At 32.9% G+C, this 15,643-nt stretch overlaps 1 protein-coding gene across 3 annotated transcripts in view; it reads left to right on the top strand.

Moving 5' to 3' along the window:
* LOC145686274 (sodium-coupled neutral amino acid transporter 9 homolog) overlaps positions 1–15,643 on the top strand; it is a 348,057-nt gene that overhangs the window by 301,539 nt on the left and 30,875 nt on the right. For all 3 annotated transcript variants that reach the window (XM_081759405.1, XM_081759406.1, XM_081759404.1), the window contains 2 exons: positions 823–879; positions 5,292–5,468. In XM_081759405.1, the coding sequence (XP_081615531.1) occupies positions 823–879; positions 5,292–5,468 (234 nt within the window). The remainder of the gene's footprint in view (positions 1–822; positions 880–5,291; positions 5,469–15,643) is intronic.

Raw genomic sequence — 15,643 nt, 5'->3', positions numbered from 1 at the left:
ATCCATCCGTCTTGTATTTGGTTCCATCATCCAAGTAAATTTATTTTCTTGATTCCGCGAAAGTGAGTCCGGTTCCGGTTCCTTGTAGAGATTCGATCCTTTCATAACGCTGAAGGCCTCATGCTTTTGGAACGGACCGTCTCGTAGTCACCCATCAGTAGTACTCACGTATTTCGTCTCTACAAGAATCTATGGCTGTCCCGCTTCACAACCAGGTCTTGAGTTCAGCAATGGACGATCACTGGTTGTTGCAAGCTTTATATGTATGTAGTATGTATAAAGAAAAAGGTAGAGATGGACACTAATCCATTTTTTTTTCTTTTTCTTGATATATATCGGCAGTATATGTATGGGCCAAGGATATATATTTTTAATTAGTGAAGGTTCTGAGAAAATACATTCGTCTATTGAATATTCCCACTGCGACAGGGCACTTGGCTTCTACAGCTTTATAATTATTATAATAAATGACAAAATAAATTAAGTATTGTTTATATTATAGAAATGTAATGTGTTCGTATGATACTTAGAGTTTATTTTAGCAGTCATAATTGACATCTGATTCTTTTGTAAATTTTAGAAGCACAGATCCCGCATGCAATGTGATACTTGAAATTGATTACTTTCTCCACCTACAAGTATTATTTCTTATGTTGATGTTTTTGATGTCCCTGACTTAATTTCTGAATAGTTTGTATTCGGACCTTTTTTGAATGTTATGATGTGTTTGTGCTTAACATTCAGTAAGCTTTTTTACAGTTCACTTGTTTGTCTTTATTTTTATGGATGCATTTAGTGAAATATTATTATTTTAATTTTCAGAGAAAATATTTCCAAATGTGACTTCTGTGCAGTCCAACGATGGTCCTTTGCCAAATGGTGAGTAATTATTCAGTGATGTAAGATTACTGAATTTTGACGGATAATTCAATTTTTTGGAACTAAGTGCATAATTTATATACAAGGTAGACAGTAAGACTAGAATTTAGATTTGAATTGTACAGATGCCATCATATTAAATCATAACTCTTTTTATTCGCTATTTTTAAATACACATTGAAGAACAAGACTAGAGGACTTCCCCCCACTAAATGTTTCGTACTTTTCACACATTATGAAAATTGTGCTAAGAAAAAGAGTTAAAGAAGATAGAACTTCAAACTTAAGTTGAAAGTTCGTGCACAGATTTTCAAAATATCTTTGATATTGATGGGAAAATTGAGAATCAAGGTTAGTGTGACTTTCAAATGGGTTTCTTTACAAGATTAAACTCAATGCAAGAAAGATATCCTCATATTTGTGCTGAATTAAGCAGGCCGAAGTGGGTCAATGTATACAAATCCGATTTGTGCCACTCAGTGCGAAGAAAAGCGTTCTCGATATACCATTGTGAGCTGATTGTAAAGCTGGTTCAATTAGGAAACTGAAGCTCTAATTTTCAAAGCCAAAAATGGGAATAGAAGCCGATTAATGTTACAGATATTGAACAGCTAAGAGCCTTCTCATAAGCCCAGAACCCTTGCGAATTGTAGCTACATGGGAGTTAATTTTAAACTTTTAGATTTCAATTGAAAAATCTAATCGTGTGAATAATCGTGTGAATCTAATCGTGTGAATTTAAATCTTCATCGAGTTCAATCAAACTAATTTAACTAGTTCACTATGCGGATAGAGAAATAAAAGCAGAAATCAGATGATATGTAACCGAACAAGCAGCATTACCGAATGACAAAATATCATATCTGAGTAGTAGTAGTAGTAGTAGTAACAGCAGCAGCAGCAGTAGTAGTAGTAGTAGTAGTAGTAGTAGTAGTAGTAGTAGTAAAAAAACGACAAATTTCAATTGATTAAGATCCTTTTGCTCAAAGTTTGCTCTCCTACAAATCATAATGACAGAAAATCCTTATCAGTAAAGTATATCTCTTCAAATATAAAAGGAAGAATATAATGCTAATGGGATTTATTGCTACTATTACTACTATCCTCAGGTTTGTTTATAACAATATTACAGAAGTTACTAGAATCTCACCACAAAATTTCAGATTTTATCAATTAAAGTTTCCTCCATACATTGCATCATATCTGAAAATATTAATTAGCAGATTTATCCTTTCAAATATTAGTATTTCCGATAAGCTGAAAATAGAAAAAAGTAACAATTTATAAAAAAGGAGACAAATTTGATACTAAAAATGTCAATCTACTTCCTTTATTACAACATCCGCAAATATATTAGAATCTGAAATGAATGAACACGTGTGAATATTCTTCGGAAGAAAGTATTAACTCGAAAGAATGACTCAAATATAGTCTGGTTAAATCAACGGAACTATTGTATCAGTATTTGAACTACATAAGCGAAGTATTACAGAAGGAAAAAGAATAGGCTTTCACAAACTTTTTAGTTCTCCATAAGAACTCGCATATAAAATATGGCGTGAGAAGTATTATAGAAAATGAGATTTATTTCCACTTAACAAATTAGCTGAAATGCCAGTTCTTGATGCGGGAAGAATAAGTTTATGGAAAATATTTTAAAGGTGTATTTATTCAAAATGAAGGAAAAAAGGCTCAAATGCTAACTGAGCCAAGAAATGCATTTCAGGCATTATAGTCGTTATTCTTTTCAAAAACATTAATCCTCTGTAATTCCTAATAGAGGTAGGTACAAAAACCGGTTTCCAAAATCTATTTTCTATCTAATCAGTTTCGATATTAAAACCAGTTCTACTTTCTGCCAATTTTTTTGCTTTTTCCTTAACGTGTTTGGATACAAGTACTACAACAATTAATACCGGCTTTAGCAAGAATCCCACTTGTTTCAGTAGCAGCAGCGCAGCTCGTAATGCACGATGCCCTTCTGTTTCCATCAAACCCACAGCATAACCTTCCTGGACATCAGTGTGGGCTTTGCCATAGACCGTGGAGCTTCTTGCTTCAACCACGATCGTTTTTACACATTGTTGTAAGTTATTCATTTTTCGTCAATCGTGATCAACCGCTTGTGAAATGGCTCGAGTTTGTTATGTTTCGGTAGGGATTTTCAGATAGAAATTTTGACCAAGTGAATGTGTTTGTTTCAGATCATGTGGCATCCAAAGACCATTGTCGATGTTATGACTGCTTACATGTAAGTCTTCCTCGACTTTTGCGAGAAATATCAGCCACTTTTGTTGTGATTTGTCGCGACTGCGATTAACATCTTGACATTCGAAATTTCCAGGATTGAAAGCGACTGAACCATTTTCTGGCTGTTGCTTTTCAAAACGTATCTTGCCAATAAGCAGCGCAAGTTTATTTAGGAGTCTACGCAGCATTTGTGCCTTTATCGAAATAAAATTGTAAAATGAAGTATAGTGTTGCGGAAAGCACTCACTTTCATGGCGCAGCACCTTACGTCTTATTATAAGAATTGTATCACTTTTCACATTTCTAGCTCCGTGTCGAATGACGTTAGGCCTGACCCACCGCGACTTATATACCCTGCGGTTTAAAACACTAACTCCACCTTGTGAGTAAAAGACTCACTACTTTGCAGACTACCTTTAATCACTAATATTTTGTGCTGCTGATTAATAACATATGTGTGTATTATATTAAATAGTTATGACTTAATTCTTTTAAACAAAATGATGCGTAAAACAGTTCAGTTATTCCTTATGCATTCTAAATATTTCTGAAATATTTACAATCAGGAGTGTTTAACTTTTTATCAACATTAGTTATTGTGTCCAATCCGTCAGTCTGCTGCACGCTATAGGTTAAATCATGCTTAAGTAAAAGCTTTTTATAGTTTTTTTTTAGTTGTTCACTAAACAATATGCAGTTACGCAACATTAAAGCTCAAATTTAAGTATGATAAGGCCTGTGTCGTAATAATAAAGCAAATCACGTTCATGTTCAGTATCTTTGAGTTTTACGTCCCACGATTATGTCGGCTAGGCTAAAGGAGACTGTGATGACGAGAAATGAATGAAATGGTGGAATGAAGAAATTGGGAGAAAACGAGAGAATCCCGAGGAAACCCACGCACACGGTGTATGTGTTTCAAAATAATAAAATTGAAATATTACAATTTAAATTGCAATTAAATCTTTACAATAGTTTTAAAGCGGCAAATTGACTGTACGCTAACGACATTTATTAGCGTCAGATAGGCAAGCGAAAGCGCAAGTAGTGATATCTGTTAGCATGACGCACTGAGTTATTTGTTGTTTATAAATACGATTGGTATTAGTATAATAATGCTAAAGGAAAAATTAATTTGCTGTTAATTATTTGATTTTGAATAGATATTCTTCTTAATATTGTACGTCTTTATTACCACTATTCCATTAATAAACTGAAAGTATCCTCATGAATGGTTTAGAGATATCGAACATTTTTTTTACTTTCGCTTTATATATATATAAAATATCGTTTATTTTTAAGGAAAAAATTATCTTCCAACAATTAATTTTAATGCAGACTTAATAATTTTTAAAATCATTTGTCTCCTTCATGAGTCCCTATTTTCTAACCGAAATGCTCCTGGTTTAAATGTTTCACACGGATTGCACTATGGTACTGACTTAGCCTTTTATAGCTCGCAGTATACCAAAACACCTGAGTTAGAAAGCCGATGATAAACATTAAATTCAAATTAAATATTGTTTATAAGTAGTTCTAACTTAGCATTTTCGATCTGTTTGAAAGATTTTTAATAGAAGCATAATTATTTTAATTTTTTTTACTAAAATTTTCATAATTATTACAGCTATTGAGTAGAGAATCGAATAAATAAACAAATAAATAAAATAGTTAAAGAATTTAACGATTGAAAAAACAATTAACATATTCTATAATATTCTATAACATAGATTCCAAATTATCTTTCACATGGGAATAGGCTATATACATCGTCCATCATTTCTTTCTATTAAATTTATACTGCACTGAGTTAAAAATAGTGCGCGTTATTATTTAAAGCATATAATTATTTTTATTTTTATTTATTTATTTATTTATTTATTTTTTGTGCGGAACGATGAAGCACTAACTTTGGACATCTCTCTCTCTCTCTCTCTTTCGTAATACTCTAAAATAAAATATTACGCAGTCGTTTAGACAAGATAACCTATAAATTAAGAAAGATAGAAATAGGTTCAATAACATGTTTAACTCTAAGGTTTCGTGTATCTGTCTTCTAATTTCATAGAATATTATTTCATCTGTAAGTCTTATATGCACGTATATAATTACGCCTTTGACTTGCAATTATTATTATTATCATTTTTTCTTTCTTTTTTCAGTATTGTGTTTGAAGTTGCACCCAAACATGTCACATTTCATCAATACGGAACCCACGGAATCAGTGTTTCATATGTATTGGAATCTCAACCTCACTGTACCTATATTTCTCGTTGTACTAATCATGCCTTTAGTTAACTTCAAATCAGCTACATTCTTCACAAAATTTAATTCTCTTGGTGAGTATTGTGACCATTTGAATCATAATATAAGATGGCGAATAAGCCCATATCATTTAGCTACAACTCATGCATACTGATTATGTTGTTTCAAGAATAATTTGATATTGCTTACAAGGTAATAACTATGGGCAGCTAGTGTCACAAATTAATTTATCAGCTTTCTCTACACATTGGAGGACTACTTCAGTAAGCTTGGATTTTCAGTACACCATGAAAGAAATAAAGACAGCAGTAATAAAGTAATATTATATTGTATTTAAAAAATACTGGGTAGCGCACGAAAACCCGACCTGTTTCCAATCGTGTACCACGAGCGTGCATACAGATGGTGCCACGGCGGATCCCTGTTTGTCTATCTGTGCGCAAGTAACCTTCAAAATGTATTTTCTTCTTCAAAGAACCGCAATAATGTACACTTTGTGTACTGGCTCTATTAGGAAAACGCGGAGCACTTTTGATGCCTAGTTACGTGGCGTTCAAGTGCCAGCAAAGAGCGGTATAAGATATAATGAAAAAATGGTATAAAATACTTACAAGGATTCATCCCAACTTTCGCAAACTTGCTACGATTGTGGATATTCAAGCATGCATGATTAAAAGCTTTCCAAGTTTACACTCAGATTGATGTAGATTGCGGTATATTGGACTGGGTACAGGGAGATTAAGAGGTTTTCCTAGTTGTGATGTCATTCTAAAATGATGTGCGTTTGTGAGGAAAAGAATTATGGAAGTTAATATCAACGAGTTTGATGTAACGTTCATTATCTTGCTAAGTAGAAGATTATCCTGTGGTTTTTTTGGCCTACAGTTTGATTCTGTTATCGGCTTGGTAAGTACATACTTTTTCTAAATTAAGTTGTTTGTTGAAGTTTAGCGTTCCTATCAGCAGCGAAAGAATATCAGACGTGAACTCCAAACCTCTGTGACACATTAAATGCTCTCTCACTGGGAATCGAAGCGAAGGAGCGCGCTAACTACTAAACTAACAAACAGGGGTTCCTAAATTAAGTTGTGCACATGGGCGGAATTAGGAATTTTCTGCTGGGAAGGAAAGGGGAGCAGACCTTTTGGTCGGTCTCGGATCTGTGGAATACTTCCTAGACAGTATTACTAGATGGCAATCTAATAGGTGATACTTTAATTTTTTGACAAAAAATTGACCCCCATGTTCCCCCATAGCTTCGTCCGTGGTTGTGTATACACAAAATTACTGGTGATGCTGATGTCTGTGGTCATAATTACAGTGACTGTATAAAATAATGTTTCAAATGTCTGAAAATAACTGGAATACATTGTCAAATGGCGACAAATCAGAAAAACTATGGAATTTGAGAAGACCGAGAAAAGTCAGGGAATTCTGTTGAGAGTCACGGAATTTCGAAGAATGAAGTTTTTGTGAACATTTAAAAGTTTGCTGTCCTACATTAAGTGAATGTAACTAATCAGACAAATGAAAAGATTTTGTAATACGTTTACTCGTTTTTTTAGTATTTTAGCTGTATTCGCAAAGAGATTTATTTGGGAAGTGGTTATAAGGTTACGAAAACTGTTGGTGAATGTCGACTAAAAGCAGGGAATTAATGTTACTATTCGGTTCACAATCTCTTGTCGTCGCGAATTCTGTCGAGGAATTTGAAGCTTAAAATATACAAAACGATAATCATGCCTGTTCTGTATGGTTGCGAATCATGGTCGCTTACTCTAAGGGAAGAACATAGACTGAAAGTATTTGAGAACAAGATCCTGAGACGAATATTCGGACCCAAGAGGAACGGAAATGGGGAATGGCGGAAACTTCATAACGAGGAACTACATAATTTATACGGTTTACCCAACATTGTTAGGGTCATCAAGTCTAGGAGGCTTAGGTGGGCAGGTCATGTAGCTAGAATGGAAGAAAGTAGAAATGCTTTCAAAATCTTGACTGGAAGGCCAATCGGAAAACGACCATAGGAAGACCTAGGCGCAGATGGGAGGACAATATTAAGATGGATCTCGCAGAGAGAGGAATACAAAGTAGAAACTGGATCCAATTGGCTAAAGATAGAAGTCAGTGGAGAGCTTTTGTGAACGCGGCATTGAACCTCCGGGTTCCATAGGGCATAGAGTTAGTTGGTAAAGTTGCACATCGGCGTATACATTAGGTCAATACGCAGTGGATACCCGTACTAATTCAATCTAACTCGTGATCTTTAAATATGGGATACTTCTATGGATACCAAAATTTATTTTGTACTTATAACGCATTACTTATGAATTGATTTCAATTTTTAGCTACATATTTAATTATTTTCCGTCATTAGTTACCACTTGTACGATATAATAATAATGCGTCTCATAAGTTTAAAAAGCAAAAAAATATTGTTTGTTTTCATTTTCAAATTATTCTAACAGAAGAAATGATGCAGCAGTTGACTAACAATATTTGTAGTACATGAGTTGAAATAAAATTTCATTTTCTATCTCTTTAATCATTCTTTGAGCCAAATTTTTGTATACTTTTTAAATCCCAATATAAATATTATAAAAAGATTCTCTCAGAAGATGCGTAAAAATATTTTGTACCTGCAATGCTGAAGGTACAATAGCTGTTCTGGGGTTTGGACGATCTGTCAATAACCATAAGGCGCCTTCAGGATTCGTGAAACTACGAATTTGCAGCAGAAAACTGTAACCCATAAATAATGTTCCGGAACAAGATTTTTTTTTTTTTTTTTAATTTTTTCTTCGAAAATAAACTGTTCTCTGCTGTCTTTCTGGCATGGGAATTTAGTTTACTTTAGCGATAGTATTCGTTGGTGGTATATGGACTTTTGTAAATATCCAAATGTGCGAAACAAATAATTAAAACCAAGTGATAAGGACATTATTACAAGAAATTTCAAATGAGCAAATGACAACCTAAAAATCAATGTATACGTTTTATTATTGTGAATTAAGAGTACGATTTGTTTCATTGTTTATGTGTTTTAGTTTATCATTTTCATTTTTCATCTTAGAAACTTAACAAGGCTTAAATACCTAGACTAAACACACAAACGGATTTTCTCAAAAAGAAAAAAGAAGTAGCGAATGCAAGTTGATTTGATGCAATGAATCAATCCAGTGCACATGGCAAAACAAAATTATTTTGTACAATCGTCAACAACAGGCTTTTATGTACGACATTATATTCTCTGTTGAAAGGGCTATCGAGAATCAGGGGTTGAAGGGACAGGATGCATAGTACCAGCTTTTTGTTGGTGTGATGCGGTTTAAGTTTGCCGAGGCAAGATCGAAAGTGAAGAGGTGTTGTAGATGTGGTGTTCAGTGTTTCCATTCTTCCTGTGCAGGTAGCAGATGTGTCAGATTTCAAGTATTCGAAGACATTCTTCGTGGTTGTTAGATAATTTTTTACCATGAGTTCGGGAAGTACAAAGTGACAAATTTTCTGCTCGCTGCAACATTTCCCTCAGCATCTTTTCGCTGAGTAACATCGGACGCAAGTGGTAACAAGTCACATGAAGGCTGTGATCAAGGAAACAAGTCAGTACGTTCTTACTTGAAGTGTAACCCTATTTGCACTTCATCTGTACATAACGTAAGGGTTTCTGATGATGTTGCGTGCGCAAATGGGGATTCTACGATGTAAGTGCATACGAGTTCGGAGACGAAACAAAGTAGCTTACAGGGATTCTTAGTAAAATATATAGCATTACAGAAGCATAATTAGTATGGTGTAATCAAAGTGTATCAATGCTCACTGCTGCTAAAGATGTCAAAATATGTATTCAAAGATATGTTCCCAGACAGAGATTGCCAGGAAGATTCAGCTTCAGCGTGACAAAATAGCACACAGTTTCGTTTATGGATTATTATCACCATACTTTACAAGAGAACTGATTCAGTTTTGAAGGAGACGTAAATGAGCGATTTTGGGATACCACGGAAGGGCAAATGTGCACGTGTTTTTTGAAGTCGTCAATTTTGGGGAATTCCATATCATCTGATTATTTAATTGCTTTCAGAGAGACACATTTGCTGTTAAACTGAAATAAGATCATTCAAATTTCAATAGATGGCCTCGATATAAACATGTCTGCATTCTTCAAATCAAATATCAAGATGTAGCCAAATGACTCTAAAGTTTCCAGCTCTTTGAGCTGTCAGTTCGTGTCAAGTATCTTGGAAGAAAATAAAATGCTTATACCTAAACTTATATTTTTTAAAAGCTCTTGCTTTGGGAAGAGAATCTTTCCTAACTGGATTTCAGACTGACACTTCTCTCAGTCCTTTCTTTATAATACTTTATTGGATGTGACAAAAAATGTGATCCAAAAGTTTGTAAAACCAGAAGCTTCTAGTTGTTCGAGTTCATGTGTACGAATTGATGTGGAAAATAAAGAAAATCTTTCTCTGAAAATCGTTGACATTGGTTTTCGTTGCACATACTGCGTGCAAGAAATGTCAACCAATAACGGATTTGAACATTTTGAATATTCTGGATATAGTTGTCAGGCAGCTCAAAGAATTTTGTTCGAATCCAAATTGTAAAGCTATTATGACTCAGTGTTTTAGAACTGATCAGCATTTGGATAGATGTTGTTAATATGGTCTTGATTTCTGCCATGATAATTCAAATCTAGAAACAGGATTTTCAAACAATACACAGAAGATTATTTTAAACAAAAGATTATTTAAAAGAACAAATTTCAGTAGCAAGCAAACTTGTGTATGGTCCAGTAACTACTTCTGGTGACCTCGGTAAACTATCCATAAAGAAATTCATGATTCATTTAGCATGAAATACTCGTACTCGTTTTGCAGAAGCAACAAATCAACGACAAGAGGAAGAGGAAACTTAAAAAGGAGATGAAGACAGGAAAATAAAAATCATTGTGAACGAGTTTGGAGCTAAGGAGACAAAAATAATAGAAGATATGCACAATATTGATGAGGAAGCTAAGCATTTGAAGAAGTGAAATGAATTACTCAATACTATTTATTTTTTCTAAATGTTTATTGTTAATATAGAACAGCCAGTTTTAGTGTACTTATTACCCTTTAACAGTGACTGTCTCATAGTGACTTTTTTCCTTTCATATGTGACGAAACTTTTATCATCTGACTAACATTACAGGTTAAAGTTTCAGGGAAGATGCTTAATTGCTTAACTTGTGCAGGAATTTCTATTAGGTAAGTGTTCCGTAATTTCACAATAAAATATGTTGTATTTGCTTTAATATTATTCATTGTTTAAGTTCATTAGGGAAAAATATATTACGTACGTATCATCGTTGTCATGTTTTCTTGGTCTTGTTTTTCTATGAACATGGTAAAATCCATGTGACTCAAAAATGCTCTTGAAAACCGGGAAAAGTGACAAGGAATTCTTTCCCGTAAATATTGTCGCTTTCCTGGTTGTTAACCAAATTTTTAATTAATCCGTGAAAATTCACGATTACATCAATCAATTAAAAATCTTGTTAATTTTAATTTATTAAATTTTTCGGACATTAATTTTCCAGTGCCAATCATCAAAAATATTTAGTTAATGTTTCATCAAAATCATCTGAAATTGATATATCGGGCTTATTTAGATAACTTCGTAGGATATTCCATAACGTTAAATAGTAGTTTGCAAAAATGGATATGGTAGACTTGTTTTCCAAGGTAAATACTGTGATCTTAACTGCCCACTAAGTTAAGGACAGTGTGGCCTTACCTTGGAGAATTACAACCTTACTCGTTTCCTCGTTGGTCTAATGACTAGAGCACACGCCTTTAGCATACGAGGTTCCGTGTTCGATTCCCGCTGGGAAAGCATCGGACGCATTACAGTGGTTCAGATCTCACTTTTAAACTATAGCTCTCGTTCTGTGTACCCTCTGTGCTAACAAAGCACATAAATACTGATCAATCAAATTATCGCATTAAGTGAATCTTTCTCTTAGGTCTTGTCAACGCGTATTGCGCTCTTTACAAATGAAGTGATGTAGAATGACAGTGTCTAAGAACTGAAGCAGAAAGGCATGACAAAACGTGTGTATTTTCAAACAGGTGCGGATTGTTGAATCCCTACTGTATTAATGGCTGAGGAAACCGGGTTCCATTTATCAAAACATGTAGCTTCCAGGACAGCATATATTGGTCAGTAGACAGTCTTCGTAGGTTCACGGTCGGGGAATCGGAGTCCCATGTGCCGTGCTTGGGATTGTGTTACTCATATCTTTTGAGACAACAGTGAACAGCCATGTGTACATAGGATGTTTGTGGCATTCTCTCAATTGATAGCCCATAAACACATATATATATATATATTTTTTTTTTAAACATGACATAGTGACATATAGTTCTCGCGAATCACCAAGTCTAATTAACAATTTATTCACAGAATAACGAACTGCTGTCCTAGATTTGTGGCCACTGCGGACCTATGCACTTGCGATTTTTATGTAAATAGCAATTTAAAGTAAAAATAATACACAAGTACTGGAAAACCCGAAGGAAAGTATTCAGATTGAAATTCAGAGTACTGACACCTCTTAGTTGCATCGCGTGTATAACAATATGTTGCGGTATACACAAGAGTACATTTAAGGGATGAAGAAACATTTATGCTATCTTCTTTAATCAGTAATTATAAAAAATTACATTTGCATTTGTTTATTTGCCTGTATGGAGGCTGAGACCTATGTTTACGTTGGCTGAGAAGAGGGGAGGGGGTTGGTTTTCGTGCTCCATTCTGTAAATGTAGACAGAATAATTACACGTACATTAGTAGTAGAAATTATAAACTGTGTATATTATAAAATGTCAGGTTGCCTTAAAAAGTGTTATGCCTTTAGAGATCAAAATAGAAAATACATTTATTGTGATTAGAATATATTATCATCAAACCATATATGCACCATTTTATTCGATGACATTTTTGCCAATTTTCCTGCAACACCACAATCCCGTATAGAACTTCTGTAGTTTCTGGTTAAAAAGAAATCACAGCTCTTTTGAAACTAACTTAACACCATTCAGAAAGTTCTACAGAGACCGAAACAAATGAGTTGGACGGTGCCAAGTCTGAGTTATACATATTACATTATTGAAATGTTGATTTTTGAAATATAACTTTAACTTAGATAATGAACTGGCCAGAGTAAGCATCGAGAATTTGTTGTTCGTACCATATAGAAAGTGGTTGAGTAAGAACGAAATAAGGCGTGTTTACAGAGAACCACAACAAACAGTAGACATAATGTTTGTTTGACAGCTAAATTTCCAAATTTCATGCTATTGTATTTAGTAGTTCACCTTAATTACATTTTCTTTACATCAGCATAGTGTCCCTATCTTGTGATAGTTGCTATGTTAGAAGGATTAACTGTGTATTCGTCATAATTCGTACAAGTAATATCAGTTAGTTTCATGTAGCATAATAATCTTTTAATTTCGCCGAACATCAGTATTTGATATTGAATTACCTGTTGTGTTTGTTTCGTTTATTATTATTATTATTATTATTATTATTATTATTATTATTATTATTAAGTGAATAAGTTCTCTGAACGCTTTCAATTTGTTAAAGGTGATTATTACTCATTATATCAACAATTAGCTAATACTGATTGGTATAATATTTTGTTAAAACCAGATATAAATGAAGTAGTTTTCGATTTTGAAAAAAGTAATTGTATTAGCTATGGAAAAGAATATTCCGAAATCTAGGCCAAGAATATCGAAATATCCTTGTTGGTACTCCAAAAAATCTGTTTTTTTATTAAAAGCTAAGAATTTAGCACATAAAAAGTATAAAATTACATCAAACTATAAAGACTATTTATTATTTATGAATTACCGTAAAGCCTTTAAGACTCAACTAAAAGATGACAAATGTATTTACTATATTAAAATGGAAAATCAATTAAATAGTAATCCTGAGAAATTTTGAAGATAGATATATATCTAAGGATAATAACAAAACTGCATCTGGATGACTGTGGCTTGTTGAAAAATTTATTTGCAGAGTATTTTATATCAGTCTGCCAGACATTTACAACTACTAGTAATATAAATAATTATTTAACATCACCAGAAACTTTCTGTGAGAGGAAACCACCTCTTATTACAACTAAAAGTGTAAGAGATGCTATTAAACACTTGAAGGCCAAATCTGCGTCTGGTATAGATGTAATACCTGTTTTATTATAAAAGGAGTGGCTGAGGTAATTTCACCAGTGTTAGCATCCTTGTTTAATTGGAGTTTAAATGAAAATATTTACCCTGAAGCTTGAAAAATTGTAGCCGTAACACCTATACCCAACACTAAAGGTGACAAAATCAATGATTATAGACCAATTTCTATAATGAATGTTATTCATAAAATTTTTGAGAAAATAATGTACAACTACTTGTATAACGCTTTATATGATCAGTTAGACACAAATCAACATGGGTTTATAAATGGTAAATCAGTTATTACAAATTTGGCATGCTTAGTTCATAGTCTGTTTTCTGTTATTCGATCTGGTGATAAGACTAATGTTATTTACTTCGATTTTGCAAAAGCTTTTGATAAATTACCTCATCCTTTATTAATAAGTACAAATTTTCGAATTAGATAATAAAATGGCTAGATTCATATTTAAATAAAAGGAAATTTAAAGTTAAGTATAATGGCTATACTTCTTCCATTCATAATATAACATCTGGTGTACCCCAAGGTTCCAATCTCGGTCCCTTGCTGTTTTTACTGTATATAAATGACCTACCCGAAAGTTAACCTGTAGATATTTGATGTATGTTGATGACATAAAAATCTTTAATGAAATTAAAACTTCAAGATCAAGTTACGTTAAAAAAAATATAGAAATAGTAGTTAAATGGTCAGAAAATAATTTTCTACCCTAGAATATTGCCAAAACTAAAGGCATAACTTTTTCAAGGAAAACTGATCTTTCCTTTTGTAATTACACAATTGGCGATCAGGGAATCGACTTTGGAACTTATGTCAAGGATTTGAGGATAATATTAGATAACAAATTATTATTTCACAAACATTTACAGGTAATTACATCTAAGGCCAGGAAAAACTTAGCAATGCTAAAATGGCTTTGTCGTAACTTTTCAAATATTAATACTTGTAAAATTCTATACATTTGCAACGTGTGTTCTCATTTGGAGTACGGCACGGTAATTTGGAATAGTGAAGCCAAGTACTTTGTAAATGCCATAGAATCTGTTCAGAATAGCTTTTTAGCCTGGTTACAATGGAAGTTCAAAGATTTCAAAGATATGAGCTTGTCTTGTATATCTAAAGAACTCCATCTGTTATCTCTAACTGATATTTTTGATCTGAATTTTTTTCATAATATTCTTCAGGGTTATAGTCCATAAGAATTCCTTATCGTAATGTTAGAAATTTTGTACCTTTTGTTTCCAGTGTTTCTATCTTGAAATGTTCAATCTATAAAACTATAGATACTACCAACAAGTATTACTCTGTTCTAGATATCTTCCAAAGAAACTTTGCTGAAGTCCGTTCACAGTTAATTAAATTTTAAAACCCCTATAATGCACACCTAGTTAACTTGTAAGGTGCCATTTGAAATATTTTTTTAAGTTTTGTTAGGTTGCTTTTTTATTTTCTTATCTTTTCTTTTCCTATCATCTTTTCTTTTCTTCTATGCTCTAGCTCTTATTTTTTTCGGATACTGCACTTTTTATCTGCCATATGTAATCTTTTACTTTTTTAAATGCTCATTTTATTTTTTTTATTATTATTACTAGTCTTATGAATCAGTGTATTTTACTTGATGTGCTTAACTTAGAAATATTTTTCAATCTGTAATAGCAACTACATAGTGTCCTTCCGAAACTTTTTTTCTTTTAATATTTTGTAAACTGTTTAAACTATACGGTGAATAATTATGTATTTTTGTATTTTGTACGGTATATTTATTCTATATGGTATACTTATTCTATATACATGTTAATTATGCTTATATTTTATACTATTGTTATTTTTGTACTTCTCAGTTTGTAATAGATACTTCATGTTTTTATGTTCTTTTCTGAACCAATATTTTATCCATTTCACCTATTTTTGTATAATCAGTTGTGTATTGTTAATTCTATTTGCATGTGCCCTATTCTTGTAAAAACCCTTTTTTCTTTAGGGCACTTGGAGCTATAATGCT

Source organism: Thermobia domestica, chromosome 5, assembly GCF_964235325.1.
Source record: "Thermobia domestica chromosome 5, izTheDome1.hap1.1, whole genome shotgun sequence".
In the NCBI taxonomy this organism is placed as follows: domain Eukaryota; kingdom Metazoa; phylum Arthropoda; class Insecta; order Zygentoma; family Lepismatidae; genus Thermobia; species Thermobia domestica.
Note: the sequence above shows the minus strand (reverse complement) of the source record. Positions and strands in the feature narration are given on the sequence as shown.